The following is a 25,459-nucleotide window of genomic DNA, read 5'->3' as shown; positions in this document are numbered from 1 at the left end:
TTTCCTATGAGTTATTCACAAGTAAAGGCTAGTCCTTAGTTTGGAAAACTTGCCTTGGAATTGGATAAGACTATAGTCTTTACTCTTTGTGAAATCCAGCCCCTGCTCGGAATGTTTTTGACGAGGTGCTTTTATTATAGTGGTGTTTTGCTTTTGGATTCAGGTCAACATGTCTGCACGGAAGGTATACAGTAAGTAGTCACACAGCTATGGGAAACTTGCCTTTCTAAGGCCAGGGGTATTTATCAGGTCAATGAACATGTACAAAGTCATCTACTTTAGCATATCATGGCTGAGTGGTTATTTGGAAACCTTTATGTAGTAGATCTGTGAGAACTATGCATGTATCGTTTCTCCCGTGCAAGCTGTGATTCCAACCAGGACTCTGCAAGATCTTGTTCGTGTACATGAAATGCGTTTTCGGTCAGTGGACCCTCTGAGGTGTTGAAGACCTTGACATCGTTTTGATTACTTGTGTTCCGTTTCTGCAGTTGATTTTGAAGTAAGTGCTGTTTATCTTATCAATTTGCAAGCACACCCGGGAGTAGGTCTATACTGCAACTGGTTATGTTTTTAGCTGTTATCCTGTCGTGTACACAGTGGCCATTGCGCAGGATCAAACCACTGCTTAATATTTTCGTAAAACTTCTAGATCTGCATGCTAAAATCGAGACGATTAATGTAAGTTTTCTATACGTAGCTTGTGAGGCTACAATAAAACATGTTGTAGGGATTGAGCTGCATGCTGGCCACTTGTCACTGATATGGTTGGTATTTTTTAATTTCTAGTAGCGGTATGGGTGTCACTCTGTCACGTCCCCTCTGCTCCTACCCCAATGACATTGAAACATACTAACTTAATTGCTCGATACAGATCCCTGTGTTAACAAATTGTTCTTTTTTTGTTGGCCCCATACAAGCGTGGCTTTTAGCCTTTGGGCTAACTTGCATTAAAATAAAAAGGTTAAACATTAAAAATTAAAAAATTATGGTTCTGTTATTTTCCTTTTCTCTTCAGTTCCCATTGGGTTCGATCAATGTTGATCAAAGGATGACCTCGTCCTTGTGTTTGATTAACACGCGCGTTTTCGTTGGATAGATGAGGCGTATCAGTGGGACCGACCGTCGATTTCACCGAAACTCTTCCTAACGTTGGGATTAATCTTAGGACTTGGGACGAGTTCAGTTCCGTATCCAGAGACACTTGGGCGCATTGAACCCATCCTAAGTTAGGACGAGAAACTCGTCCTAACAGGATTCATCTTAATAGGGTTTCGTGAAGTCAGTTGCAGTACAGCTTAACTAACAATGGACGCCATCTGCAGCGCAATAATGAGGCAGGCAAAACGCTACGGAACACCCAGGAGCTTGAAGAAAACTCTGCTTCTCGTGGTCGTAGTAAGTAGCGTCTTCGTATGGTATCTGAGTTACCACATGTTACCGTCAAGGAATGTTTCCCTAGTAAAAGATCAGATGGAAAAGTCCATCCCTGTGAATGATCCACTTCACTCATCTCAGACCGGGACCAGGCGCGCCACGCTACCCACAAACACGACGCGTGTGCCGTCTCCATTTGGTGATAGACTTGGTACAAATCGTTCAAGAGCGTCTGATACTCTTATGAAACAGAACATAACTGAGAGGGACACTGGGACGAATGTGCGCGTCAATAAGACAGTGGAACCTACCGTTCTGGTTGTGACGAATCAATTTCTTATAAGCTCTGACTTGACCAAAGCCCTAAAAGCAAACAACATCAAATTTGACAAGGTCTATGCATCAACGCTGATAACATCTTGGCCAGCTTTGGAAGACAATGACACAGGGAAATATTCTGTCATATTATTCCAGAGCATTATAATCTTACATGACCTCAATCATGAGTTACTCAGTACAATATATGATTATTGTTATAAATACAAGGCGGGAATTATAGCGTTTTCTCAACAAATGAGCAAAACTACAAAGTATAAGAAGCTTTACCCTCTACCCATGACCATGGAACATGGTCAGTCATTGCGCGATATCTCCGTCAACCCCACTGCTGGTGACGTCTTGCACATCACAAAACCCGGGCAGGGAATGACAGGTAGTCTCCCGTCCAGCAGTTGGACTGTTTTTAAGTCTGACCTCCCCTCATACAGACCTTTAGTACAGGCCAAGAAGGTTACTCCGGCAAAGTCACCGAATCAAACATCACAGGAGAATGAGATACTTTACACAACTGTGCTTCTAGATGACGGGGATTATGATGGCATACAGAAAATATTTATCGGCAATGACTTGAGATTCTGGCTTCACAACATCATATTTCTGGACAGTATTTCTTACCTCTCCCACGGACTTCTTAGGACGTCTCTTGACAGATACATCCAAGTCGATATCGATGATGTATTTGTCGGGAAGAATGGTAGATTGACTCACTTAGATGTTCAGGTATGTGACTTTTATTTTATGATGTAGGGTTGAACGAAGAACAAGTGACTAGAGTGGGACTCGAACCAACGACCTCCATCAGATTAACGTGTCGGCTCTCTACCACTCTCTCGCTGGCGTTCTCCCTTTTATTTGGGTGTTAGAACAAATATGACATTCCGTCATGTCAAACATTCACTTTGGATAACTTCTCGTATCCTGCTACCACCTTTTCACTCATTTTTACAAAAAGGCATTATCTCATTAATTTAGTAAATTAATACCAATTTATTTCAAAAAGTGGTGACAGGATACGGAAACTTTTCAAAGGCTTACTGTCGATTTTTTGCAGACATGAAACAAAATCACAATGTACTGTGTGATTCGTCTGTCATCACACAAGAACTCTCGTCGACGGATGGTGGCGTGGGGTTAATTTCCCGCCTTCCACCTCGTACCCCGGTTTGAATCTCACCGGGACACATTACAATTTGCGCATGTTCAGATCTGCGATAACAATGGAAATTTATCAGGCAAGTCTGCTGCCACCTAGCGTTCTAAAGTCTCTCATTGGCAGGATTCCTTTCATCTGTGGACCAATTTTAAAATATTTCATTTCCACCTTTCTTACCGGATTGTACCAGGCTTTGATCGACCAGCAGCGAGTCCTTGCAAACAAAGTTCCAGGGTTTACCTTCAAGCTCGGCTTTTCTGGAAGATCCTTCGGCTCAGGGAACGAGGATGAGAAAAAAGGAGATCTGGCGTTGGCGAAAAATGCCCACGTGTTCTCCTGGTTCCCGCATATGTGGGGACACGCGCAGGCGCACACGTATGACAACAGGAGTAAGCTTGTCAGTGAAATGAAGATGAATTATCAATTTGCAAAGGTATGTTTTCATCCGATGGTGAGCAGAAATTAAAGCAATTAGCTAAGCGGTTTTTTAAGATGCATCTTGCATGGACGTATTTTGGTTTTGAAATATTATTGATATTGGTCTCAGTAATTTGAAGAAACTATCGGTGTGTGTAGCTTTAATTCTAAACGAATTGTTTCGGCAGCATAAAAAACGGTCATTGTTGCTTAATACCAGAACAATAGGCCCACATCATTTTTTGTATTCGCGTTACTTTATGTACGTAGGGCCTACACTCTCCAACCTCAGATACTCTATGGTCACAAGATGCCTCGGCTTCCAGGTCACAGACTTGACTCACGTCCCAATCCAATGCCAATCTCAGAAAACTATTGTTTTGTGATGTTCTGCATTCCCACAACCTGTCCCATTTTCGGGACCACAATACATGTTGACGGCGGCGGGTATGCTTATGGACCTCTCGCACGGGAATGGGGCTTGAATCAAGACTAGGTCACAGGGGCGTGTCCCCTTCCGTGAGGCACTCTCTAACAACCACGTTGTGTCAAATCAACCCAAGATTTTGTCGAACTGACCCAGAATCCGAGTGAAGATATCAATAATTTTAAAAGCAGTTTATTGGTCAGCCACGCAAAAACAAAAACCGTGTGTAACCCCTGTGGCCATGGAGTCCGGGTTTTCTGTAGACTTGATTCAAGTCCTGTTCTCGCGCTAGAGGTCCCTAAAAGCGTATATACGTCGTCAAAATGTAGCTATTGTGGGACTGCAAATAAAAGGACTCTCTTGACTTGAGTCAAGTCTAGGTTTTCTGACCCATGATGTGACCCGTAATCAAGGTAAGTTTTTGACCAGGGAGTACAACCAATTAAATCCTCATATTATATCTTGTTTCTGTATAGAGCCAAAATATCACTGTTTACGAGTCGTACGCAGTAGCCCCCCATCATTCTGGAGTTTACCCCGCCCATGATATGCTGTACGATGCCTGGAAGGAGGTTTGGGGCACAAAGGTCACAAGTACAGAGGAGTATCCGAACCTGATACCAGATTGGAACCGCAAGGGATTCATATTCAAAGATATCATGGTGAGTTTACTATTGAGGTTTAAGTCCCTTTCACACGAGATCCATTTAGCAAGGGTCACTTGCTAAATTTTAGCAGGGTTACACAATTTTACAAGATGTACTTCGATGTACCGCCCATAAGGTCTCCTGTAAAATCTTGTCAAACAAAAATTGCTACATTTTAAAACCATGCTAAAGTTAAGCAAGGGACCACTGCTAAATGCTGTCGTGTATAAAATAATTTGGAACTACAAGTGACTCATTGATCAAAGGTATCGCGGTAAATTGGTTATTGGGGCATACTAAACAAAACATACAAGAAATGTTTATTACGCATCACTCTGAACCGGGGATTAAGTTGGGATTAAAGCCTGAACTGAAGAATGTCAAGCTAATCTATATTTTTTTTTAGGGTAGGCCTACTCGGTTTTATCATCAAAATTCGTCAGAAATGTTTAGACTATAACCCTCTTGATTGTCTGTGTACTTTTGCAGGTGCTCCCGAGGAAAACGTGTACCCTGTATACAAAGAACTTGTTGATGAGCAACTACACAGGTGGGAAGAGCGGGTTGGACGACGTGGTTCGAGGGGGAGAAGTCTTCAAGACTGTCATCAGTAATCCCGTAAGTTATTCTCGAAAACGAGTAATATTTTGTTAAGGCCTCATCGTGTCATGCCGTAGTGAATTTTCACCAAGCTCTTTTCTAATTTAGGATTAATCTTGGGACTTGGTACGAGTTCAGTTCCTTAAGCATACGCATTGAACCATACTATCCTAAAAATAGTTGGGACTCCAATAGGATTAATCTGTAGCGGTTCATGAAATCGGCTGCAGAGCAGCTTTTCAGCTGCCGAGCGACTGGAACCGAGACCACACGCGCGAGTGTCGATCGAATGCATGGTCTCGTTTCAGTTGCTACGAAGCTGTCAAAAAAGTATTAACAAAAACAGACCTGTGAATCGAATGCAATATTATTTCCAGTAACCTTGATTAACTTTCTTTAATTAAAAGATCAACAAAATATTTATAAGTTTGCATGTCTATTGTGTTTAGATTAGCGTATTCATGACACACATGCCGAACTATGCGCGAGATCGTTTGGGTCTGTATTTGTTTGACGAACTGGTGACATTTATACAAAGATGGACTAATATCAAACTTAAGACGGCTTCTCCTGTCAAGATGGCACAGATGTACTTTGAAAGACACCCGGAGGAACGTGAACCAAAGTGGATGGTGAGTTCTTGTTTCATTTGTTAAAGGAACATTGCAGAATCGGTCAAAATAGTTGCTTGCAGTGTAAGCACTTTATGTAGTCCACCATATAAACCGAGATCGATGTGAAAACCCATTAGCACATGTTGCAAGGCATCGATTCAAAACGAATACTAATAAAACGCTCACTGGGTGATAAACTCTAACCGGAAAGTAGTTTGTTCTTTAGTTCTCATCAAAAATGATTTTCAGACAGAAATATTTCAAGGGATCTTTTCTACTATCATCATTAGATCGTGTAAAGTGCTAAAAGTCTGTGATCTCAGACGAGTTTTTTCTAAGTATGTAATTTTATGTAATGTTCCTTTATATAAAAACTGGCAAAAATGTCTAATAATAATAATTAATTATATAAACTTGAAACAAAATCCCTTTAAACCTGATTGGTTGATTTGTTTCAAACAAACTCAAACTATATTTTGGAACAGTGCCACCAACCGTGGCTATCTGTTTTTGTTTCGTATATGCAAATTGCTTTTTATAGATTTCCAACCTTGGTTGGTATCTCTGCGATGTCACAATAGAAAGGTTTATGATATTGTCTCATGTTATTCTTACTTGCAGAACCCATGCAGTGACAAGCGTCATCTACAAATATTACCAAAACTTCAAAGTTGTGATAGACTCCCCCAGATATTGGTACTCGGACCACAAAAAACAGGTTAATTTTATCAAGTTTTTTTTTAAATGATTTTTTTGTTGAAGTACGGCCTATTCGTAACAGTGACAGCATTTCTGTTGGCATTGATATTAGTTTGCATCAGTTATAAGTGCATGATAATACTGTAGAGGGTGTACCCACCCCCCCCCCCCCCCAGAAAATAGAAGTTGAATAAAAAGTTCCCAGACTTGAACACTCTGACAAGAGATCCCACTGGATCCTTTAAGGAATTCCTGGGATTTTAAGATTAGGCCTACAATGAAATCAGAAGGGGTACCGTTCCAAATTATCGAGCGCCAATTAATCAGTTTGTTAAATTGAGAAAAACAGACTTAATTGGTCATCTTATTTGATCCAGGTTCTGCAGCGTTGCGTGCCTTTATGTCATTGCACCCAAACCTTGCCAGTAACTATCCTAGTAAAGAATCGTTTGAAGAGATGCAGTTCTTCTCAAACTCCAAATACTACGCTAGAGGCCTCGAATGGTGAGTGTTGTTGGTGTTTTGTTTTCTATAAGACTTTTTAATGACAATGACATTGTCTCAAACATGCTGTAACATCAGAACAATTAAAAACCGGGTCGCGAGAGGATTTCTGTTTTACAATAATTGTCCCTTTACGGCGCAGATGGGGACCCGTAACAATTTATTACACATGTAGTTTTCTCTTTCGACGCCGATAACTGTTTCATGTCAAATCTTGGTTTTTTTATTCTGTTTCACTGGCTCATTTTAAAACAGTCTCTCTCTGTATTGGCATTGTATAATTGGGTTGGCTCACTGTTTCTTTCCCTGCTTTTAACGTCGTTGACCCCGGTTCGAATCCTACATCAAACTGGAGCCTTACTTGCATGTGGATTGGGTTTTCAGTCCCTACCTGACTTTGTAGGTTTCCATCTTTGGGGGTTTCCTTCCCATCTAAACCTGAACTTCTCGTCGTTTCCTGTTGTTGGCGCTAATTGTGCTGTTGGATGTGAAATAATGTGACATTTTTTAAAGCTCAAATAAAAAGATTTGAATGTTGTGATTTATTTTGAATGCAGGTATATGAGTCATTTTCCGCAAGTCAGACATAACCCAACGGATAAGGACCGTATTTTATTTGAGAAAAGCGCAACCTATTTCGATAGTGAAAATGCACCGAAGAGGGCGCACCTGTTACTTCACAAAGCTAAACTCATCACTATTTTGATTGATCCAGCAAAGAGGGCGTACTCCTGGTACCAGGTAAAAATAATAATGTAAAGATGGAAGGTTTATGCTGCAACCATGACCTGATATTTGCCTTAAATGATATAATGTTATACAGAACGTATAGCGAATAGATAGCGAAGGGCAAAAAGTCCACGCTCAAAGTTTTTTTCTTCACAAAATGGCTAATTTTTAAAAGTTGTTGTTGCTGAAAAAAAAATGGTTCCTGCAACGAGGGCTGTTGTAACTCCAGATGAGCGAGTGACATCGTACAATTGGAATTAAAAGCTATTTGTTAGCCTATACGCAAACAAAATGATCTTTTAATCGAGACATTTGGTACGCAATGACTGTCTTGAAAAAACAACTAATTTGACACAAAAAATGAACAAGCATTTTCTAAATTGACCTATATGAATGTATTCTATACGTACAACATACCAAGTAGTCGCTGCAATCACAAAGTTCTGATAAACGCATTCTGATAAAGATGTTTGAAGTGTTCGAGGTATTTTAAGGTCACATCAATTTTTTTACCACTTTGCTCTAAAGCACGAACGAGCCCATGAAAATCCAGCTAGCCTGAACTACACGTTTTACGATGTGATATCGGCATCAGATGGTCCTGGAACACATCCAAAGGTTGTTTCTCTGCGAAACCGATGTCTCAACCCGGGAATGTACGCCAAGCATCTCAGCTCATGGCTGTCTCACTATTCGTCTAAAAAGGTATATCCCATTCAGATGGCAGTTTTTGAGCATGTTTCACTCTCAATGTGTGTGTGCCCAACCCTGTTTTTTTTTTTTTGCTGCTATTTGCAAAAATACTCTTCGTTTCGAGGTTTGAGTTTGTGACAGCTGGGGAAATATCTACATGCATGAGGGCCGGACAGGTAGATCTGGGGATAACTCGGTCGTAACATCGTTGACAGAGAACACCACTCGAAATAGAAGTTATTCTCGGAAGAAGATGCTCCTACTAATGAACAAAGTAAGGACTCGTTGAAAAGAAAAGAGGGAACGGGCTTCTAACTAACATTCATTCCTGTGCCTTTTGTTTCTTTTAAGATGTTGATTTTAGATGGTGAGTTACTGAAGAAGGATCCATTTGCGGTGATGGTTAAAGTTCAACAGTTCCTTGGGTTGAAAAGACAAATTGACTATAAAGATAAAATCATGTAAGTTAATAATATTGTGTAAGTGAATACAATCAATGCCGCCACCTTTCGTGTTAAAGTCCCTTGGTTAAGTATTGCTTTTTAAACAATTCTAAATTCTTGTGCAGATACGATAGCCGCCATATATTTTCCCCATAAAGCTCCCGTTTTGTTGTAAAACGTCAATAATGTTTGTTTTCATTCATAGTTTGAGTTATTCTTCATCTTTTGGCACCCCTAACAAATATACTGACAAATTGGGTTGACCGCCAACACAGGGCTAGTAGCTCTGTACAGCACCGGCAAGTTAATCCGGAGGTCGTTGGTTCGAGTCCCACTCTAGTCAAATTGTCTTTGTTCAAACCATAAATCTTTTCATCTTTCAACAGATTCGATAAGACGAAGGGGTTTTATTGCCCCGTCAAGAGCGGCCGTAAACACTGTCTGCCCAAGAACAAAGGTCGCAGCTACCCTCCAATGGACGACAAATCGAAGGAATTCCTCCGCCAGTTCTACCAGAATTATAACTTTCAACTTAGGAATTTATTAATTAAAAAACACCTTCACACTCCACAATGGTTAGGGAAAGACTAACTCATGGTTGTTTGACTGTGGCATGGAAACATTATTCATTGAAACTCAACTTCCTTTTAATGTTGTACGTGACCGACTCAACGGCAGCCATCTTGTTATTTTACGCAGGGCTTTATGGAGAAAGAAACTGATTGATTGGTTGAATTTATTCGGATAAAACAAAAAAGTCAAAAATACATTCACACTGCAGGAGAAAAGTTATTGAAACCAAATAAACCAAAACAGAACACAAGATAAAAATACAGCACACAATTTTTATTTTGTAATCCAAGGAAAACCCAAAGAAAAACCAAATAATAGGCTTGTTTCCATTGGGGTCCTTAACTGTACTCTCTGGTTAACGGAGGAGGATGAGTGAACGGAGTGTGATGGAGTGTAGTCTGAGGTGATGACGACTGAAGAAACAACACTTGAATCAATTCTTACCGGTCTGGTCTTGCTTTTTTGGAGACAAGGAAAGAGGCTGGGTGATGAGCATTTGGTATGCCCTACTTTATGTTGTGGAGACGAATTCAATAACGTGTCATCATTATAGAACCAATATTATGGATGACCTCGCAGTTCCAAGTAGAATAGAACAGGAAAAACACTTGAGAATTGAGGACGGCTTAAATGGGTAGTGTGAGCATTAAGGTAATCTACCTCCATGGTGTGAGTGTTCACCAACTATCATGCTACTTACGAGTTTGCTACGAAGTTTGATGCCACGGGGCTGTTTTTGCTGCGAATGTTTCACTGTTTCAAGTTGAGCACATAACGCAGACATTTTGAGAAAGAAATGTTCTCTGGTTTAGGGATGAGTACTAAATGGTCGTAGAGGAGTGGAGTATAGAATTATATAAGATCATGGAGGACTCAATTATTCCTCCATGAAGAGGAGTGTTTTTAATTTGTATATTATATTACTTTGTTTTTATTTTGTAAATAAAACTTAACTTCAAACACTTCCTGATACCTGGCACTATTCAGTCGAAGATAATACCACAATAAAACATTGTTTCGAACATGTGCAATAGCTTTTAACTGCATGGTATAATATAAAGCAAAGTAAAATGTTAAAGGGACATTGAATCGGGCCCTCCATGGATCGGGCGAGTTGGCCTATATGAACAGCGTTTAAAACTGTTTGTTATGAAATGCTAATTATGGATAGAAAGGTGTTTTAACTTGTAGAAATTATGATCCTCACAATGCCTCGAATTGCGTGGTCGGTATGAAAAAAAAAACACGTAGTGTTGCATCTAAATAGTAAATGCTGTGTTGTGTGTGTTTAGCCCATGGTTTAGCCTACTTTTTGAGTGTGCCAGTTGTTCCGTTTAATGATTGAATTTGTCACGTTCCTGTGACGGGGACTCGAGACGCCATCTTGGCTTTAAAACCGAATCCATAGCAGTACAAACATGACGCATGCATTGGAACATCAATTTAGTACTGTACACAGCATGCATTACAATGAACGAAAGTTTGTGGCGGGGGACTGGAGTGTGTTCCCCTTGCTCTGCCGGGCTGTTTATTTGGCACTGCGGGTGACTTCACACTACCAATGATTATTCAATTGTATTGTTTATTAAGGTTTGCTCAAAGAGCTTCAAAGGGAGCCTCGAAAATCATAGCCTGTATACACTAGTTTGTCAGGTGAGGCTAGCCACAAAGGCCCATGGAGGATGATAGACCTGAATAAGTATTGAAAAATATATTGCATCTATGTGATAACATCGCAAATTTGGCATCGTGAAATAATTGTGATGAAATCGCTCCACGAACCGTGTTGTACGGCACAAGCCATACGAAGTGACATGAACTTGAATCTATGATTACAGCACTGCATGGATTCTTTTAAGATATGAACATTTAAAAACCACGACATGTTTGACTAATCTTGTCTTACAGAATCCGAAGTACCGGGAACAAGACCTCCAAAAATCATCACATCCCTGGGGACAGATTTGCCGAGATCAGTCGTGCGACACACTACACCAATGACGATAAAACAATACTTAATTCTTTGCATGGGGTGTCCGAGGGCGGCAGGAAAGTTGGGTTAAATCCAATTACGTGGTTTGAACAGCGCCGAGTGCTGTAGCCTATGTCTCACGTTACACCTCGTTCTTGATTACCCAAAGAACTCGACCCTCTGCTGGTTCCCGATCAAATTACGTAAATTAAAACTTACTTTCAAAGCTCTTGAGCATCTGCATTCGCTCTTGTGCGTCCTCTTCGCTCTACTGGACACAATTCCTACTCTCCAAATGTAAAAGTGTGAAAAACACCACTCTTAAGATTATTTCGAGTTGTCCTGTGGTTATTTCACATTTTCAAGGGCCATTTTAAGACTACTTGTTTGAATCTTTCGTTTGATATGATTGCCTTTACAGAAGGCCAATACATAATACTTTGTTTTCATGTTTTTTGTTTTATGTTGGGCATAGAGGCTTTTTCGTTTTGTGCCATATACATGTAAATGGATTTGTTTACCACGGAGGAAGGTATACTATTATATAGAACAAGTCCTTGTTCTATGCCTATGCTATTAAATCACGAGACGGTATTGAAAATAGAATGAACTAGAACGAAGAATGCCAACAGAGTCCTTGGAAGTAGGTTTTCCCGGGAATTCCCCTATTGCGCCACTAGCTTTTCCGTTGAGTGGCAGAACAAAGACTGAAGGGGGATTCATTGGAATGTTTGTCTGGTAATACAATAAGGCCTGTTGTTGGTTCAGGTTAGCTCATAAACTTCTCTGCGGTTGGCCAGCAAGGTTGTCGCGAGATACCCTGGGAGCAGAGTGTGCAGTGAGTGCCCCCTCAGATTCGGTTTGTAAACCAAGCTGCTAGGATGCATTTCAAGATCTTTCTGGTGGTTCTCGCCATATTCCTCCTTGCAACGCCAGCAGGTAAAACTTTTAAAGTAGTTTCTTTTTTGTCTACAATATCACAGCTATCAGATGTATTTTTTTGTGTATATTAAAACTATAAAGTAGGGCAAAATAGTTATTACCATGGAGCAATAATGTCATTACCCACAATCACGGAACAAAGGATCAAATTTGGTATGCCGTCATCACTGTATGGTATAAAGTCAACCTCGAGTAACCGATGAGTTGCATTCAACAAAAATAGGGGTATTTTGTTGTATTACACAACACAACGGGGAAGGGAAGGGGAATATAATTATGTCACGAGATATATATTTGGCAATAGGGCCGTCGCAGATTGATTTCTTTAAAATTGTTTAATTTTGTCGTTATTTTGTTTGTCAGGATAGGCATAACAACCCTGCCGTCGATTTCACCAAAGTCTTCCGAACTTAGGATTAATCTTAGGACTTAGGACGGGTTCAGTTTCGTATTCAAATACGTAGAACGCATTGAACCCATCCTAAGTTAAGACGAGTTACTCGTCCTAACTCGAGATAGCAGCGTTTCGTGAAATCGGCTGCAGTGCACTTATCGAAAAGAGAAGGGGTTCGCCCGGTGTTCCTGGCTGTGGCTGCTGTATGCGCCACAGCACCTTATAAACGGGTGCTAAATAATTGGGTCTCAGAATTCATCACTGCAATAACCTATCTTTCTGAAAGTCTGTATTATACTCAGGGCCTTGAGTACCTTGTTTGGTAGTAACGTGCGCTATATAAGACTTCGATATTTTTTATAGATGCGGCCATGGTGCGGCGTACCCGTTGGTATATTTCCATTCTGTGTTTACACTTGAAAACGGCAAAGGTTCACGTTTGAGTATAGAGCTCCAATATCATGGCTTACTTGAGCTTGAACACAATTGAGACACCAAAATGTTGCGAGACGTACATTAGGCTAGGCCTAGTGTTTCGATTAACCCGTAGCTCTCGACCCTCGGCGTCTCCGACTTTCGCGGGGGGATGGAGGGTCAATCAAGCAACTAATATAGGCTACGCCTAGAATGGATACAGAAACGCTGCGGTGCATTTTTACAATTTTCTCGTAAAAGACACAAATTAAATGGACTGAAATGTTTAGGGCCTTCAGTTTTGTTTTTACACATTGAGGTTTGAAATGTATGGTCCGAAATAGTATCAATAGTGTCACTTCTTAAAATGTCTTTGAGAAAATCCCCAAAATATTTGTGAGAATAATCTCACTCCATCATTCAATTCAATTAAGTTATAAAAGAGAAAAGCTTTCAGACTTGCATAAACCTTTTTTCCCTTCAGTTTATATGGTCCGAAATAGTTACCATCAATAGTGTCACTATAGCTAGAATGTCTTTGGTAGAATCCCCACAAATATTTGTGAGAATAATCACACTCCATCATTCAAAAGTGAAAAGCTTGCAGACTTAGTAAAATATTACATAGTTTTTTTTTTTTTTTTTTTTTTTCAAAGATGATGTGCGTGTGCGCCTTTGGAACTTCCATGAATCTGCCCGGATACATTTTTTTCTAAAATGTTACTGATGCCAAACAATCAATTTATGACCATGCATTGGCGCATTCGGGGTGAAAGGGGTGAACTTTTTTCTCACTGCGTTGAAAAATAAACCCAAATCGTGAACAAACCATTGTAAAAAGGCACGTTGCCTTAAAGGCACATGATACTATTGGTAATTGTAAAAAAAAGTCTTCTCATTTCTTGTATCTCAACATGCATACAATATAAAACATGTGAAAATTTGAGCTCAATCGGTCGTCGAGGTTGCGAGATAATAATGAAAGAAAAAACACCCTTGTCACACGAACTTGTGTGCTTTCAGATGCTTGATTTCGAGACCTCAAATTCTAAATCTGAGGTCTTGAAATCAAATTCGTGGAAAATAACTTCTAACTCGAAAACTACTCCACTTCAGAGGGAGCTGTTTCTCACAATGTTTTATACTACCAGCCTCTCACCATTACTCACTAGGTGTTATACTAATAATTATTTTGAGTAATTGCCTTTAAATCTGGCAAGTTGGTCTATGAAATGCGTTTGAAACTGTTTGTTATGATTTGCATATATTATGGTTGTTAGAAAGATGTTGTAAAAGTAAAATACAGGCAACGTGTTCCTTTTTAATGCATTTATATGATCTATAATCTCGAACCCGGGTTTGAGTGTTCACACGCAGTGGTTGCAGGTCTCTAATAAGCCCTTTTCACACTACAGAGCCATTTCCCGGGAAATAAACTCCCGGGAAAATCCCGGGAGTTTTTAACCCCACCGCCACCCTAGCAACCGTTCTCACTATCCCAATTTGGTAACTCCCGGGAGTACTATTTCCCAGGAATATGCACGGTCGTTTCACACTTACGATCAAACCCCAGGAAATGTGGTAAACAGGTCAGCCCATGCGGAAGTTGCAATGTTTGTGGACGGAAGTCCGTTCCCATAATGCCACGCGGCCGGCTGCAAAAACCTTGCCACATGCGACCCAAAATGGCTGCACATAAATTGTGTATTTGCGTGTTGTTATATATATTATAATATATTGTGTGATTACGGCGGAGAAGAAGCCTTGCAGTTCAGGGAAGACGTCGCTGACGTCTTGTCAGGAGAAGACGATTGCTGTGACAGTGTTTTAAAGACATGCGGTATAACAATCGGATGGAATTTGTCGTGCGATTGACGGGTTTCATGGCACTTGCTGAAGTATTGGTCAAAGGTCAATCTGGTCTACCATGAAGAGCGGCCACTGGTGGTGGGAGCAAGTTGCTACTAGAAAAAGCGAAAGGGAGCTTTCTACTCTGCGACAATTTTTTTTCTTTCTTTTGAGAACTGTAATTGAATGGACTTTTGTGTCCGTGTTTTACCCAGAGGTTTTGTGTTGGCGTTCATCTCAATTTTTGCCTGTTCACACTATAGTTATTTCCCGGGAAATTCCCGGGAACTTTTGGTTGATCTGTTCACACTACAAAAATACTCCCGGGAATTTCCCGGAAAATGATGTTTTCCCAGGAAAAAATTCACCCTGCTCAGGGGCAGGGTTAAGGGAATCAACCCTGGGGTAAGGCCTAGACATTTTCTGAATGGCATTTTCGAAGGATTGCATAATAACGTCCATGATGTTAGGGCCAAGATAATTAAAGGTTTTATAGAAAAAACACCGCATGGTCGATTTTGCACAATCTGACAATAGCAGTAGAAAGCAGACGAAGCAATCTTCCCTTCCAACATCAACAGTGCTGTTTTCCCATCGTGCAAAAAAAGAACACTGAATAGGCTTTAACCCTATATTGGCCAGCATTTTTTTCATGGCTTCATAACGACTTTTAAATGTATGTTTCTTCTAAAAAGAAATGTTTGCAAGAGAACACTTATGCAATAGAAAATATTTAGGCCTTGAAAAACAAAACTAGTATCCTACCGACCTAAAGTCTTTTTTACCCAAGGTTTTCAGTTTTTTTGCAATGAGCAGGGGTCCGTTCATACCCAGCACCACGCAGGCAGTCCGCCAATTTTGAGAAAACTTTCCCGTGACTTGTAGGCCTATGCCCATCTAGCTGTTTTTGGACTGCATCGTGGGCCCAAAATGCAACTAGTTTCAAAATGTCATCATCACTCCATCGGTCACTTCTACCCATCGTAAGAAATTGAGCAACAAATTGAGCTAAAATATTTACTGTCAGGTTGTAGACAGCAATGTCGATCGATGAACTCAAATCTGACTCTGGACAACACAAGTCCACCAACGGCCAAGTACATGTAAAAATACGAAATACCATACACACATGGCGTGTGTACGAGAAGGAAGCTTGTTCACGCCAACTATTTATTCTATTCCTATTCCATTCACGTGGTCAATTTTTTTAATTCATATATTTATTTGTAAATTACAGATGTTATTCACTTTTATTTTCGTACCTAAACGTAAACACTTTCAGAAAGAGAAAACAAAAAAGGGCTATTGTTACCACGTGAATTATTTGGCGCGCTATTTTTGACGTCTGTGACCTTTCGAGATTAATGACGTCTCAACACAGTTGAAGCAAAAGGTGGGGTAAGTTAGACCCGCTTTCGTTCTCACTAGCTGCTTTTCCTGGGAAAAACGTTTTTCCCCGGGGTTAACGCCTTTAACCCTACCCCTTAACTGGGTAAATTATTTCCCGGGAAAATGTTATTTCCCGGGAGTTTTTTTGTAGTGTGAACAGATCGACTAACATTTCCCGGGAATTTCCCGGGAAATACCTGTAGTGTGAAAAGGGCTATAGTGATCGTGATCAGCGGTTGAAGTCCAAAGCAAGACAAAAAAAAATGGTCACCCACTCTCACACCACAGGTACCAGTCCCATACATTGTTGAGACACCTAAACAAATTTGCCGCAAGCCTACATTTTTTCTTTGAAAAATGTTTATGATTGGCCCTAAAACGTGCTGTCATCTGTTTAAATATATGTTGTTGTACTTCGAACAATCAAGTTTGCTCTCTCGGGTGTTCTATCGGGACTGTCCCCATACAGTAGTTGCGATTTGCCGTCCGGGTGAAAAGGGGTCACGATCTCCTTGAGTGTTGGCCCAGACACCCAGACACTCAAACTTATTAAATTCTGACAAACACAGTCAAGTTGAGCTGTCCCAGCCGTACATGTAACAATAGTCGGCTCCTAACTTGGGGTTTAAAGGAACAATCGGTACAAAAATGACAGATTTACATAAAACTTACGGTCTAATGGTGATGAGTAGAAAAGATCCCCCGAAATAATTATTACTGTCTGAAATGACATGTTTGATGGGAAAATAAATAAATTAAAACTAATTTCCTGTTAGGATCAGTTTGCGTTTTATTCATTTTTGCTTAACGATGTCATACAAAATATCGGTTTTCACTATTTTCTCGTGACGCAGATGGCGATCTCAAACTTCTACTGCAGGTTTGTCAATTTATGAATAGGGTGGATTACATAAACTGCCATCAACTGTTGGTGTTTTGGGAAATCAACATTCTGCTGCAATGTTCCTCCAACAAAGAACTAGCTATGAGCCTGGAATGATGCATGGTGAACATGGCTTTTGACTACATTATTGAGGGGGTGCAGTGGTGCGAAACTCTTATACTTCACTAAAGCTTAGTTCGTACTTTTTATTGAAAGTTACCATTAATTTGCTCATCATCTGGTATAGGTGATACGAACTGCTGCACTTTATTTTTCTGTGGAAAGAATTTAACTCCGGTCTGAGTTTCCTGCATTGCCCAAGCAGATGTCGATATCACAAAAAAGTACGAAGCCGGCCCGGATGTGCACATTCACAAGGTTTCAAAAACCTCATACATCCTGGATTTATAACCTAGACCTATGATTTCAACGGCTCAGTTAGCAAATAAAACATTTTTAATAATTCTCATGTCTTAAAAAAATGCTCAGCTACGGCTATGATCGTGTGTTTGGAGTCAGACACGGTCTGTACCATCATACATACCGTGTCTGACTCCAAACACCTGAATGATTTTTTTGGGGAGACTCAGTTGTAGCCCCCTCTCACCCCAGGCCCCGCCCCGACCCCCGAACACGTGACGGCAAATGACGAAATTGGTTCTTTTCTAAACTTCGGCTTGGCTCCAAAATCAAAAGGCACGAAATTGGCCGTGCAGATTGTTTCCAGTTCTTTTTGAAATACTGGTGTGAGACCGGTTGAGCTGTACGTTTTGATTATTAATTGTAAACAGACTTTAAATAAGTCGTTTTCTTCATAGAGTGTTGGTGGAGGAGAAGAAGACGGCGAAGGAGATCCCCACCGCCGCCACCCCCTCCTGGTAAGTGAAACCGGGACTGTTTTTGATGATTTGTAACACTAACATAATATTAATAAATAAGTTGTTTTCTTCGTAGAGTGTTGGAGGAGAAGAAGACGACGAAGGAGATCCCCACCGCCGATACCTCCTGGTAAAGTATTTGTTGTTTTTAAAAGTTAAAAAGCGGTAAGCAATCAAAAAGGGTCTTTAATTGAAGCCCAAATTTTCTGCTTAGATTTCTAAGTTAGAAAGTGCAACATCATTGCAATATCCTGGGCCCAATTTCATAGAGCTGCTTAAGCACAAAATTTTGCTTAAGCAAAAAAATCCTTGCTTAGTAAAATCAGATTACCGGCCAAGACTCCACTCAATTGTTATGCCAAGTAAACAAAAACTAAATACCAGTCACAAGCAATATATTTGGCATGAAATTTGGGCCAGTAACATGTGTAAAATAAGCGAGCTATTTTCGTGCTTAAGCAATTTTTTTGCTTAAGCAGCTCTATGAAATTGGCCCCTGGTGTCATGTGTTTTCAGTAGGATAACAGGAAAATTGTTCACAATCAAAAACTAAATATTTTTTTTCAAATCATCTATCAATTTTTTTAACGATTACCATTTCACTTCATGGTGTGTTGAAATTTTTAAAGTTTTTGTTTTATATTGCGAGAGTCAGTCCGCCATTAACACTCACAGTGCTTATGCATGCACGGTATTTTATTGAATATGCAAAAGCTAGTATGGCGTGCAAAATAAATCAAAAATATTATTCAATTACTACTTCACAAATTTAATTACATTTTTGTCCTAAGGCATTATGGCTACTACGGTAGTACTTTATTAAAATCCAGAGATATCATAAGGCATGAAAGTAAAACACCCCACCCCTCCTTGATGCACTCACACTTCATAACAATCCGTTTTCCCCCATTTCAGACCAGTAATTTTTAGTTTCAGGAGATAAAAAACAATCTATGATATTTTCTCTTTAATGTAGACTTACGCTCATTGGAATTTATTACAGTATGCAGTAAATCAACAACAAAAAATTGTTGTCTTTTTCACTTAAAATATTTTAATATTTTCCCCACATTTGCACACCATAGAATCCCAAATAGTAATCACCTCACGTGATCCATCTAGTGACTAAAGCAGAATGAATTTGAAACTAAATCTAGCAGATAATAATTTTGTTTTGAACTTTCGAGGTTGGATGATGTTTCTTTGACTCATTTTGGCATAAATATGCACCAGTGATTAGTACAAAAAATCAATCATTTTATAAATGTTTGAGCATAACCAATGACAGGAAACTTTATTCTCAGCATGATTACGCCTGATGAAAATACAGACTGTGAATAAACTGCATAGCTCCTGTCACCGGTGCAGCTTGCACAATTTTGCGGTAAACGTGAATCAAAGTTGGGGACCGAAAACATATGAGGGTTGATAACGTATGACGCTACGATACGTTGTTTGCGTGGTGGTGCAGCTGTGTGTATTTTACGTGTGTGTGTGTGTGTGGTAGCTGTCCAGCGAAGTAAAATTTGTCTAAAATGTTTCAGAAATGTTGTACCATGACCAATGTATCTTCTTCTTGGTTTTTAATGTGTAATCTTCAACTGGTGCTTTAACTATAGTACATAGTCATTTGAAACAATTTATTTCTCTTTATGTCCTCACCTGTTCCTCTAATCATGTTATCCATGTATGTTAGCATCTCAAAGCTTTGCATTTGCATTCAGTAGTCCCACTTTACTGGCCAAGCTGAATCCTTGGGTTAGAGCATGTAGGTAGGAGCATTCAGTAGTACTTTAATAGACAACAAAAACATTGGGTGCAGAAGGAACTTCTGTCTCCAAAACCATGTAGTAATGCCAAGACAGTGTCAACATTTAAGAAAGAGCTTGATGCCTACTGGAAGGATATTGGGGTCTCAAAGGCATAAGCCTAAACAATTTCTCCCATCAATCGTAAGTAAGTAAGTAAGTAAGTAAGACTGACGATGAAGTATCATCAGTGATCAGTCCAGTGTTTCAGTATAATATTTCGTGTGAAGGAAAGGCTGTATTTTTTGAAATTTTTGTTTTAACCTCATGATGGAAAACAGTGTTTAAACCATCTTTTTCCAAACAAAAGTTCTGGATAAAATTAAGAATAAAGTAAGAATAAAATTCAGTGTAATTTGACCTAGAAGGGCGGAAAAGTTCCAGAAATCTTTTCTTTTATCCCCGCTATCAAATATAAAAAATTATTTTCAGAGTTAGAATCTATCAATTGTTCAAGTTAAGTGAAACACACCACAGTTTAGACCTGTTGTTTAATCATTTTAACAACACAATTTATGTTAATAGATACAACTCGACCAACTTTTACATCCTGTCCCGGGCCATATACAAGGACAACGAGTGAAGCCGATGGTCGAATTGTTGTTTCCTACCCGACTCCCACGGCGACGGATAACCGCGGGACTCCATCAGTCAGGTAAAATAAATCAACTAATGGCAGCTCTAAGGTCACAACTTAAAGGTGCTGTTACACTTTTGGTAATTGCTCAAAATAATTTTTAGCTTGCAAAAACTTACTTGGTAAACTGTTGATAGTATAAAACATTGTGAGAAAGGGCTCCCTCTGAGGTCACATGTTTTTTTTTCAAATTTCTTTCAGGCCTGAAGCCTTTTATTATGAATATGAAAGCACACAAATTTGTGCAAAAAGGTTGTTTTTTTCTTCTATTACTCTTGCAACTTCGTTGACTTATTGCGTCAATTTTTTTCACAGACTTGTTATTTTATGCATTTGGATGTACACACCAAGTGAGAATACTGGTCTTTGAGAATTACCAAAGGTGTCCAGGGGTCAATTTCACGAAGAGTTTAGGACTAGTCCTAACGTACGACTAGTCCCAGGAGAAAAGCGTATGGGTAGTCCTAAGTTAGGACGAGTAACTCGTCCTAACTCAAGATAAGACTAGTCCTAACTCATTGTGAAATCCACCCCAGTAACTTAAGTAAGTGTAACACTTAAGTAAAACTAAAGTAAGGTCGTAGAATAGTTTTTGTCAAGACTGTTGAAGTGTCTATCGGATTTGTCCTATTGTGAGTTTTCTGGCTGACGCAAACAAACACTGGCCTCTGCTTGCCGGTCCAGTGTGAATTTCGAGCGCTCAACCTTTTCCCTTTTCATCAACAGTCGTACCAGTGGACCAGCGTCAGGATCTCGGTTTGGTGCAGGTCTAACAACAATTACCTACCAAGCTACAGATGGGGCTGGGAATACAAGAATCTGTACAATTCGTATCACTGTCACGGGTAGGTTTGAATAATCACATGGATGATGACGTTGCCTTTGCCAAGTTACGTGTGTGTTTGTCTAATGGCATAAATGGCTTAAATGTAACAATTTGTTAAAAATTTGTTTTAATCAAGATCAAATTCATAAATAACGAAGATACCCATAATATGGAGCATCCCAGACTGCAGAGAAGGGCTTTCAAGATCAAAGATAAAAGTTTCAGAAGCTTTTGCCTTTGCAAGGGTTCAAGCTTTGCACTCGCAAGCTTTCACGCTTTGCACTCATTGTTCAGGTTTTGTTTTAACAGCCTATCACGTGACTGTGGCATGTCATGGCCGAGTGGTGTTTGATCCGCACAGTGTGGGTTCGAAACCCGGTCATGACACTTGCTACATAAAATTGGGGAGGTAGTGCTTTCTGCTCTACCGGCCAGGCTTCGTTTTGATGACACCCAAGCCTACATCTGTATGGACTGTAAAGGGGGTAACCCTGGTTCAGCTTTAGGAGAAGGTGGCAACGGCCTCTGGAAAGAAATAATTTGAGCCCACAGCTTGAAGTGGCCTTCAGGCCTTGTGTGTCTAGAACTTGCATTAAAAAATTTTTTTTTTAAATCACACCCCTGTGTTTAGGAAAAGAGACACTCATGATTGATTTGATTTTCTTACCCAGTCCTCCGATGCTCTAGTGTTCCTTCTAGCAGTCATCGTACGCACTCCTGCTCAAAGACCAACATCGCTGGCTCAGTATGTACCTTCACCTGTCCTACTACTGGATATCACGTGGTCGGACACTCAACTTCAACGTGCCGTAGTAGTAGCACGTGGTCTCATTCATTTCCAACATGCCAACGTAAGTTTTTTGAACATTTTTAAATAATAAAATTTGAAGAAAATGAAGATAAAATCATATGGATCACTCAATATTGCAGAGTATGGCTTTTTAAACCAAAGATAAAATGTATACAAGCAGGCTTTCGCACTCCTTTGCGCTCATAGTTTTTTTTTTTTTAACAAGCCTTCTCTCCTGTCGATCACATCCCTATGACTCGAAAGAACTCGCTCCTTGTGTTGTGCCGAGGCCAAGTGGTTAACAGCACCAGAATCAAGCTTGGGTGTTTCTGATCAGCAGAGTGTGGGTTTGAGTTCTGGTCTTGGCACTTCGTTAAGCAAGATATTTTTCCATAATTGCTTTGTCCAACTTTATGAAGTGTTTTGTTATTCCACAAAAAAGTGGAAAGTACTTGGAGTGTAATGGACAGGAGAGAAGGATTGAAGCTACTAATCCTTGGATCATTGTCAAGGAATATTTTTAATTTCAAACCTCAAAATGGCTTCTTACTGGAAACTTTTTGAAGGGGCGCCAAGACCACAACAATATAGTGGGCTTGGTCTCTGTGTAATTCTTGTATCGGTGTAACATAGACCTATTTTATGCACCTGTTTCATTAGAAGACAAGTTAAGTTAGTAAGAAAATAACTTGTCTAAGATCACCAAGGCCAAGAGCAAAGCAGTAGTGGCCTTGGTCTTCATGTTATTCCATCCCTACCCAACAGCATAACTCATGATACTTGGTTTGATTTTATATCCAGTGACAACATGCAGCCCAAGTCTAACGAGTATCAGTCATGGAACTGTTACCTGTTCTAACTCCAACTACTATGGCAGTAGGTGTACCTTTAGATGCAGCAGTGGCTATGGGTTTTCTAGCGGTGGTAGTTCATCAACACGTTACCGAACCTGTGGTAGCAGCTGGTCTGGATCCACACCTTCTTGTATTGGTATGACATAGACACATTTTATGCGTCTGCTCCATTAGAAGACAAAATAAGGCCAGTTCCTAAATGTGCAACTTCAGGCAACAGCTACGGCTAGGTCTGCCTGATCTTTAACATTTGCAGGCGTGCTGATCTAGCCTAAGCTGTAGCCAAAGTTGGCGTTAAATTTAGTAATGGAATGTTTAATATCAGGGCCCAAGTTCATAAAACCTGGGAAGAGTCTCATTTTGTATTTGCAACTTCCTTCCTGATAAATAACATCAAAAAGGCAGGTTGAAATCGGCATTGAAAGAAAATGTGCCAATGTGTATCTTAAATAAACAACTCAACTTTAAACGCTAATTCTCAGTTTTATTCTGTCGTATTCCTTGGTGTTTCTACTTAGAAGTTTTGAACCAAAGGTGGTACCAACATGGGGTTTTATTTAACAATATTGAAGCATAGACATGGCTCCCTTCAAATGTCAAATTGAATTTTAATACAACCTGCAACCAACTTCACGAAATGCTAGGATTAATCCTAACTCAAGTTTATAGGACAAGTAACCCGTCCCAACTTACGATTAGTTCAATGCATCCTAACGTCTTCGGATACGGAACTTAACTCGTCCTAAGTCCCAAGATTAATCCTAAGCATCATTCACAAATACTTTATCCTTCACAGATACTCAACCTCCCAGTTTCAGCTATTGTCCCAACGCCATCTCTGCGGTTGCAGAGGACGCGGTGACGAGCGCTATTGTCACTTACACGACACCTACGGCAACCGATAACGTGCGAATTGGTCTATTGGTACAGAAACAACAAGGTGCTGGGTCAGGAAGTCGATTCAATCAAGGGTCTCATACAATCCGATATAGAGCAACGGATGCACAGGGCAACACAAGGGATTGTACTTTCACTAGCACTGTTAGAGGTGTGTTACTTAACTTAATTGCATTTATAAAGCTTTTTAACACTTAATAATCAAAAGGTTGTCATGGGGAAAATGTTTATAAGTTTGAAAATGCGTTGTTTGAATTTTTTTTTCAAAATCAAAATTTTTTTTTTTCCATTTAGTCTTGCGAAATAAACTTTATTTACCAGGAGCTTTATATAAAACTTCAGCAATCTTATGAAATCCAGACGAACTGATTCCTTAGTCCATTGACACGCTGTGATTCGAGGTTGAAAAGGGTTCACTAGACGCCTTATTGTGACAACTTTTCATTTTGGTTTTCTTCCAAGAGGCTTCCCCAGAGTTCGAAGCTAACTAAATTTATTCCAACTTTGAATCATTATTTTTAATCAACAGTAATAACATGTCCAGCACATCAAAGCAGCCCCCATTTGGTGATCAGCTGTCCTAATGGATACATCAAGGGGGCGTCGTGTAGTTTCCAATGCGGAACAGGATACCAGTTATCCAGGGCGGGTTCTTCTTTGTGCCGTTCCAGCGGATCATGGAGCCTGCCACGCCCTACCTGCCAAAGTAAGACCAATTACAGGGATGTGATTTCTCCGTTTTTAACCAAAATTTGTTTTGGTTTAATCGCACAGTCTTTTTTTTTAAACCACTTTAAATTTTTTGTTTTTTGTTTTTATAACATATTAAATATTTGCTTAACCTATTTTACTTTTAATTGCGTTGTACAGTCAAACACAACTACTTAACTAACTTCTTTCTAAATAACTTGAATGCGATTCCTGATGATGATCTCTCCCTTAGTTCGAAGTTGTCCAGCCCTGACCGCTCCAGCCCATGGTAGCTTCAGAGATGGCAATTCCTGTCCACGCACCTACGATTCCCGTTGCAACTTTGAATGTGATACTGGCTACACCTTAACAGGCAGTTCAGTTCGACGATGTACCATTCAGCAGAACAATGCTGTGTGGGGCGGTACAACAACTGGATGTCAAAGTAAAATTTGTTTTAAAAAATTTAAAAACTTTCGTACTGATTTTTGTTTAAAACCCTTCTACTATTTGACCATTAATTGATCACTGTGGTTTTAAGATAATCTATGACAGTCTTAAATATTTTATAATGTGGCTAATGCATTTAAATTTTCTCGTAAGAAGTTCCCAAGTTGTCAAAGCTGAATATTTTGCTCAAGTAAAAAACAATATTTTCTACTTTTGATTTTTGATAATTCTCAGTTAACACATGTGCAACACTTGCACCTGGAGAAGGGCTAAATCCGACCAACACCGGTACCTGTTCAGCTGGTCATCAAGTGAACTACCGCTCAACATGTGGTTATAGTTGTGCTACCGGGTACCGATTGACCAGTTCCAGCATTATATCATGTGGACCTAATGGACAATGGTTGCAGCCACTACCGGTGTGCGAGGGTCAGTAAATACTTAGGAAAGGATTCAGTAATAATAATAATACTTGGTTCTTATATAGCACTTTATCACACCCGGCCCTAGGGGTGTATAAAGCGCTCAGTACAGGGTGAGTCAAAAAGGAGTTGATCGGGATTGGTGATGTT

The 25,459-nt window shown here is 39.8% G+C and overlaps 2 protein-coding genes across 3 annotated transcripts in view; both read left to right on the top strand.

The window, feature by feature from the left end:
* The first annotated feature begins 296 nt into the window (after positions 1 to 296).
* LOC139953222 (bifunctional heparan sulfate N-deacetylase/N-sulfotransferase 4-like) lies at positions 297 to 10,416 on the top strand. Its single transcript, XM_071952683.1, has 12 exons — positions 297 to 502; positions 1,019 to 2,436; positions 3,060 to 3,302; positions 4,190 to 4,375; positions 4,850 to 4,978; positions 5,410 to 5,592; positions 6,196 to 6,292; positions 6,651 to 6,777; positions 7,335 to 7,518; positions 8,035 to 8,211; positions 8,551 to 8,660; positions 9,029 to 10,416. Exons 2-12 carry the CDS (start codon positions 1,309 to 1,311, stop codon positions 9,231 to 9,233), a joined length of 2,769 nt encoding a protein of 922 aa, XP_071808784.1. The 5' UTR covers positions 297 to 502; positions 1,019 to 1,308; the 3' UTR covers positions 9,234 to 10,416.
* A 1,566-nt stretch (positions 10,417 to 11,982) lies between these two features.
* Positions 11,983 to 25,459, top strand: part of LOC139953221 (uncharacterized) — a 42,072-nt gene continuing 28,595 nt past the window's right edge. Inside the window, exons 1-10 of one of the 2 annotated variants that reach the window (XM_071952682.1) lie at positions 11,983 to 12,126; positions 18,012 to 18,065; positions 20,269 to 20,398; positions 21,107 to 21,225; positions 21,878 to 22,057; positions 22,798 to 22,986; positions 23,647 to 23,898; positions 24,277 to 24,453; positions 24,691 to 24,882; positions 25,122 to 25,316. In XM_071952682.1, the coding sequence (XP_071808783.1) occupies positions 12,069 to 12,126; positions 18,012 to 18,065; positions 20,269 to 20,398; positions 21,107 to 21,225; positions 21,878 to 22,057; positions 22,798 to 22,986; positions 23,647 to 23,898; positions 24,277 to 24,453; positions 24,691 to 24,882; positions 25,122 to 25,316 (1,546 nt within the window). In that variant the 5' untranslated portion in view covers positions 11,983 to 12,068. Of the gene's footprint in view, positions 12,127 to 17,875; positions 17,936 to 18,011; positions 18,066 to 20,268; positions 20,399 to 21,106; positions 21,226 to 21,877; positions 22,058 to 22,797; positions 22,987 to 23,646; positions 23,899 to 24,276; positions 24,454 to 24,690; positions 24,883 to 25,121; positions 25,317 to 25,459 lie in introns of both variants that reach the window. The other variant, XM_071952681.1, reaches the window with a different exon arrangement.

This window comes from Asterias amurensis, chromosome 21, assembly GCF_032118995.1.
Source record: "Asterias amurensis chromosome 21, ASM3211899v1".
In the NCBI taxonomy this organism is placed as follows: Eukaryota; Metazoa; Echinodermata; class Asteroidea; order Forcipulatida; family Asteriidae; genus Asterias; species Asterias amurensis.
This window is presented reverse-complemented; position numbering and strand designations above follow the sequence as displayed.

Coding starts and splice junctions, on each gene's coding strand:
- LOC139953222 (XM_071952683.1), top strand. CDS start 1,309: ATGGACGCCATCTGCAGCGCAATAATGAGGCAGGCAAAACGCTACGGA. Junction 3,303..4,189: donor TGAATTATCAATTTGCAAAG/GTATGTTTTCAT, acceptor GTTTCTGTATAG/AGCCAAAATATCACTGTTTA. Junction 4,979..5,409: donor AGACTGTCATCAGTAATCCC/GTAAGTTATTCT, acceptor TATTGTGTTTAG/ATTAGCGTATTCATGACACA.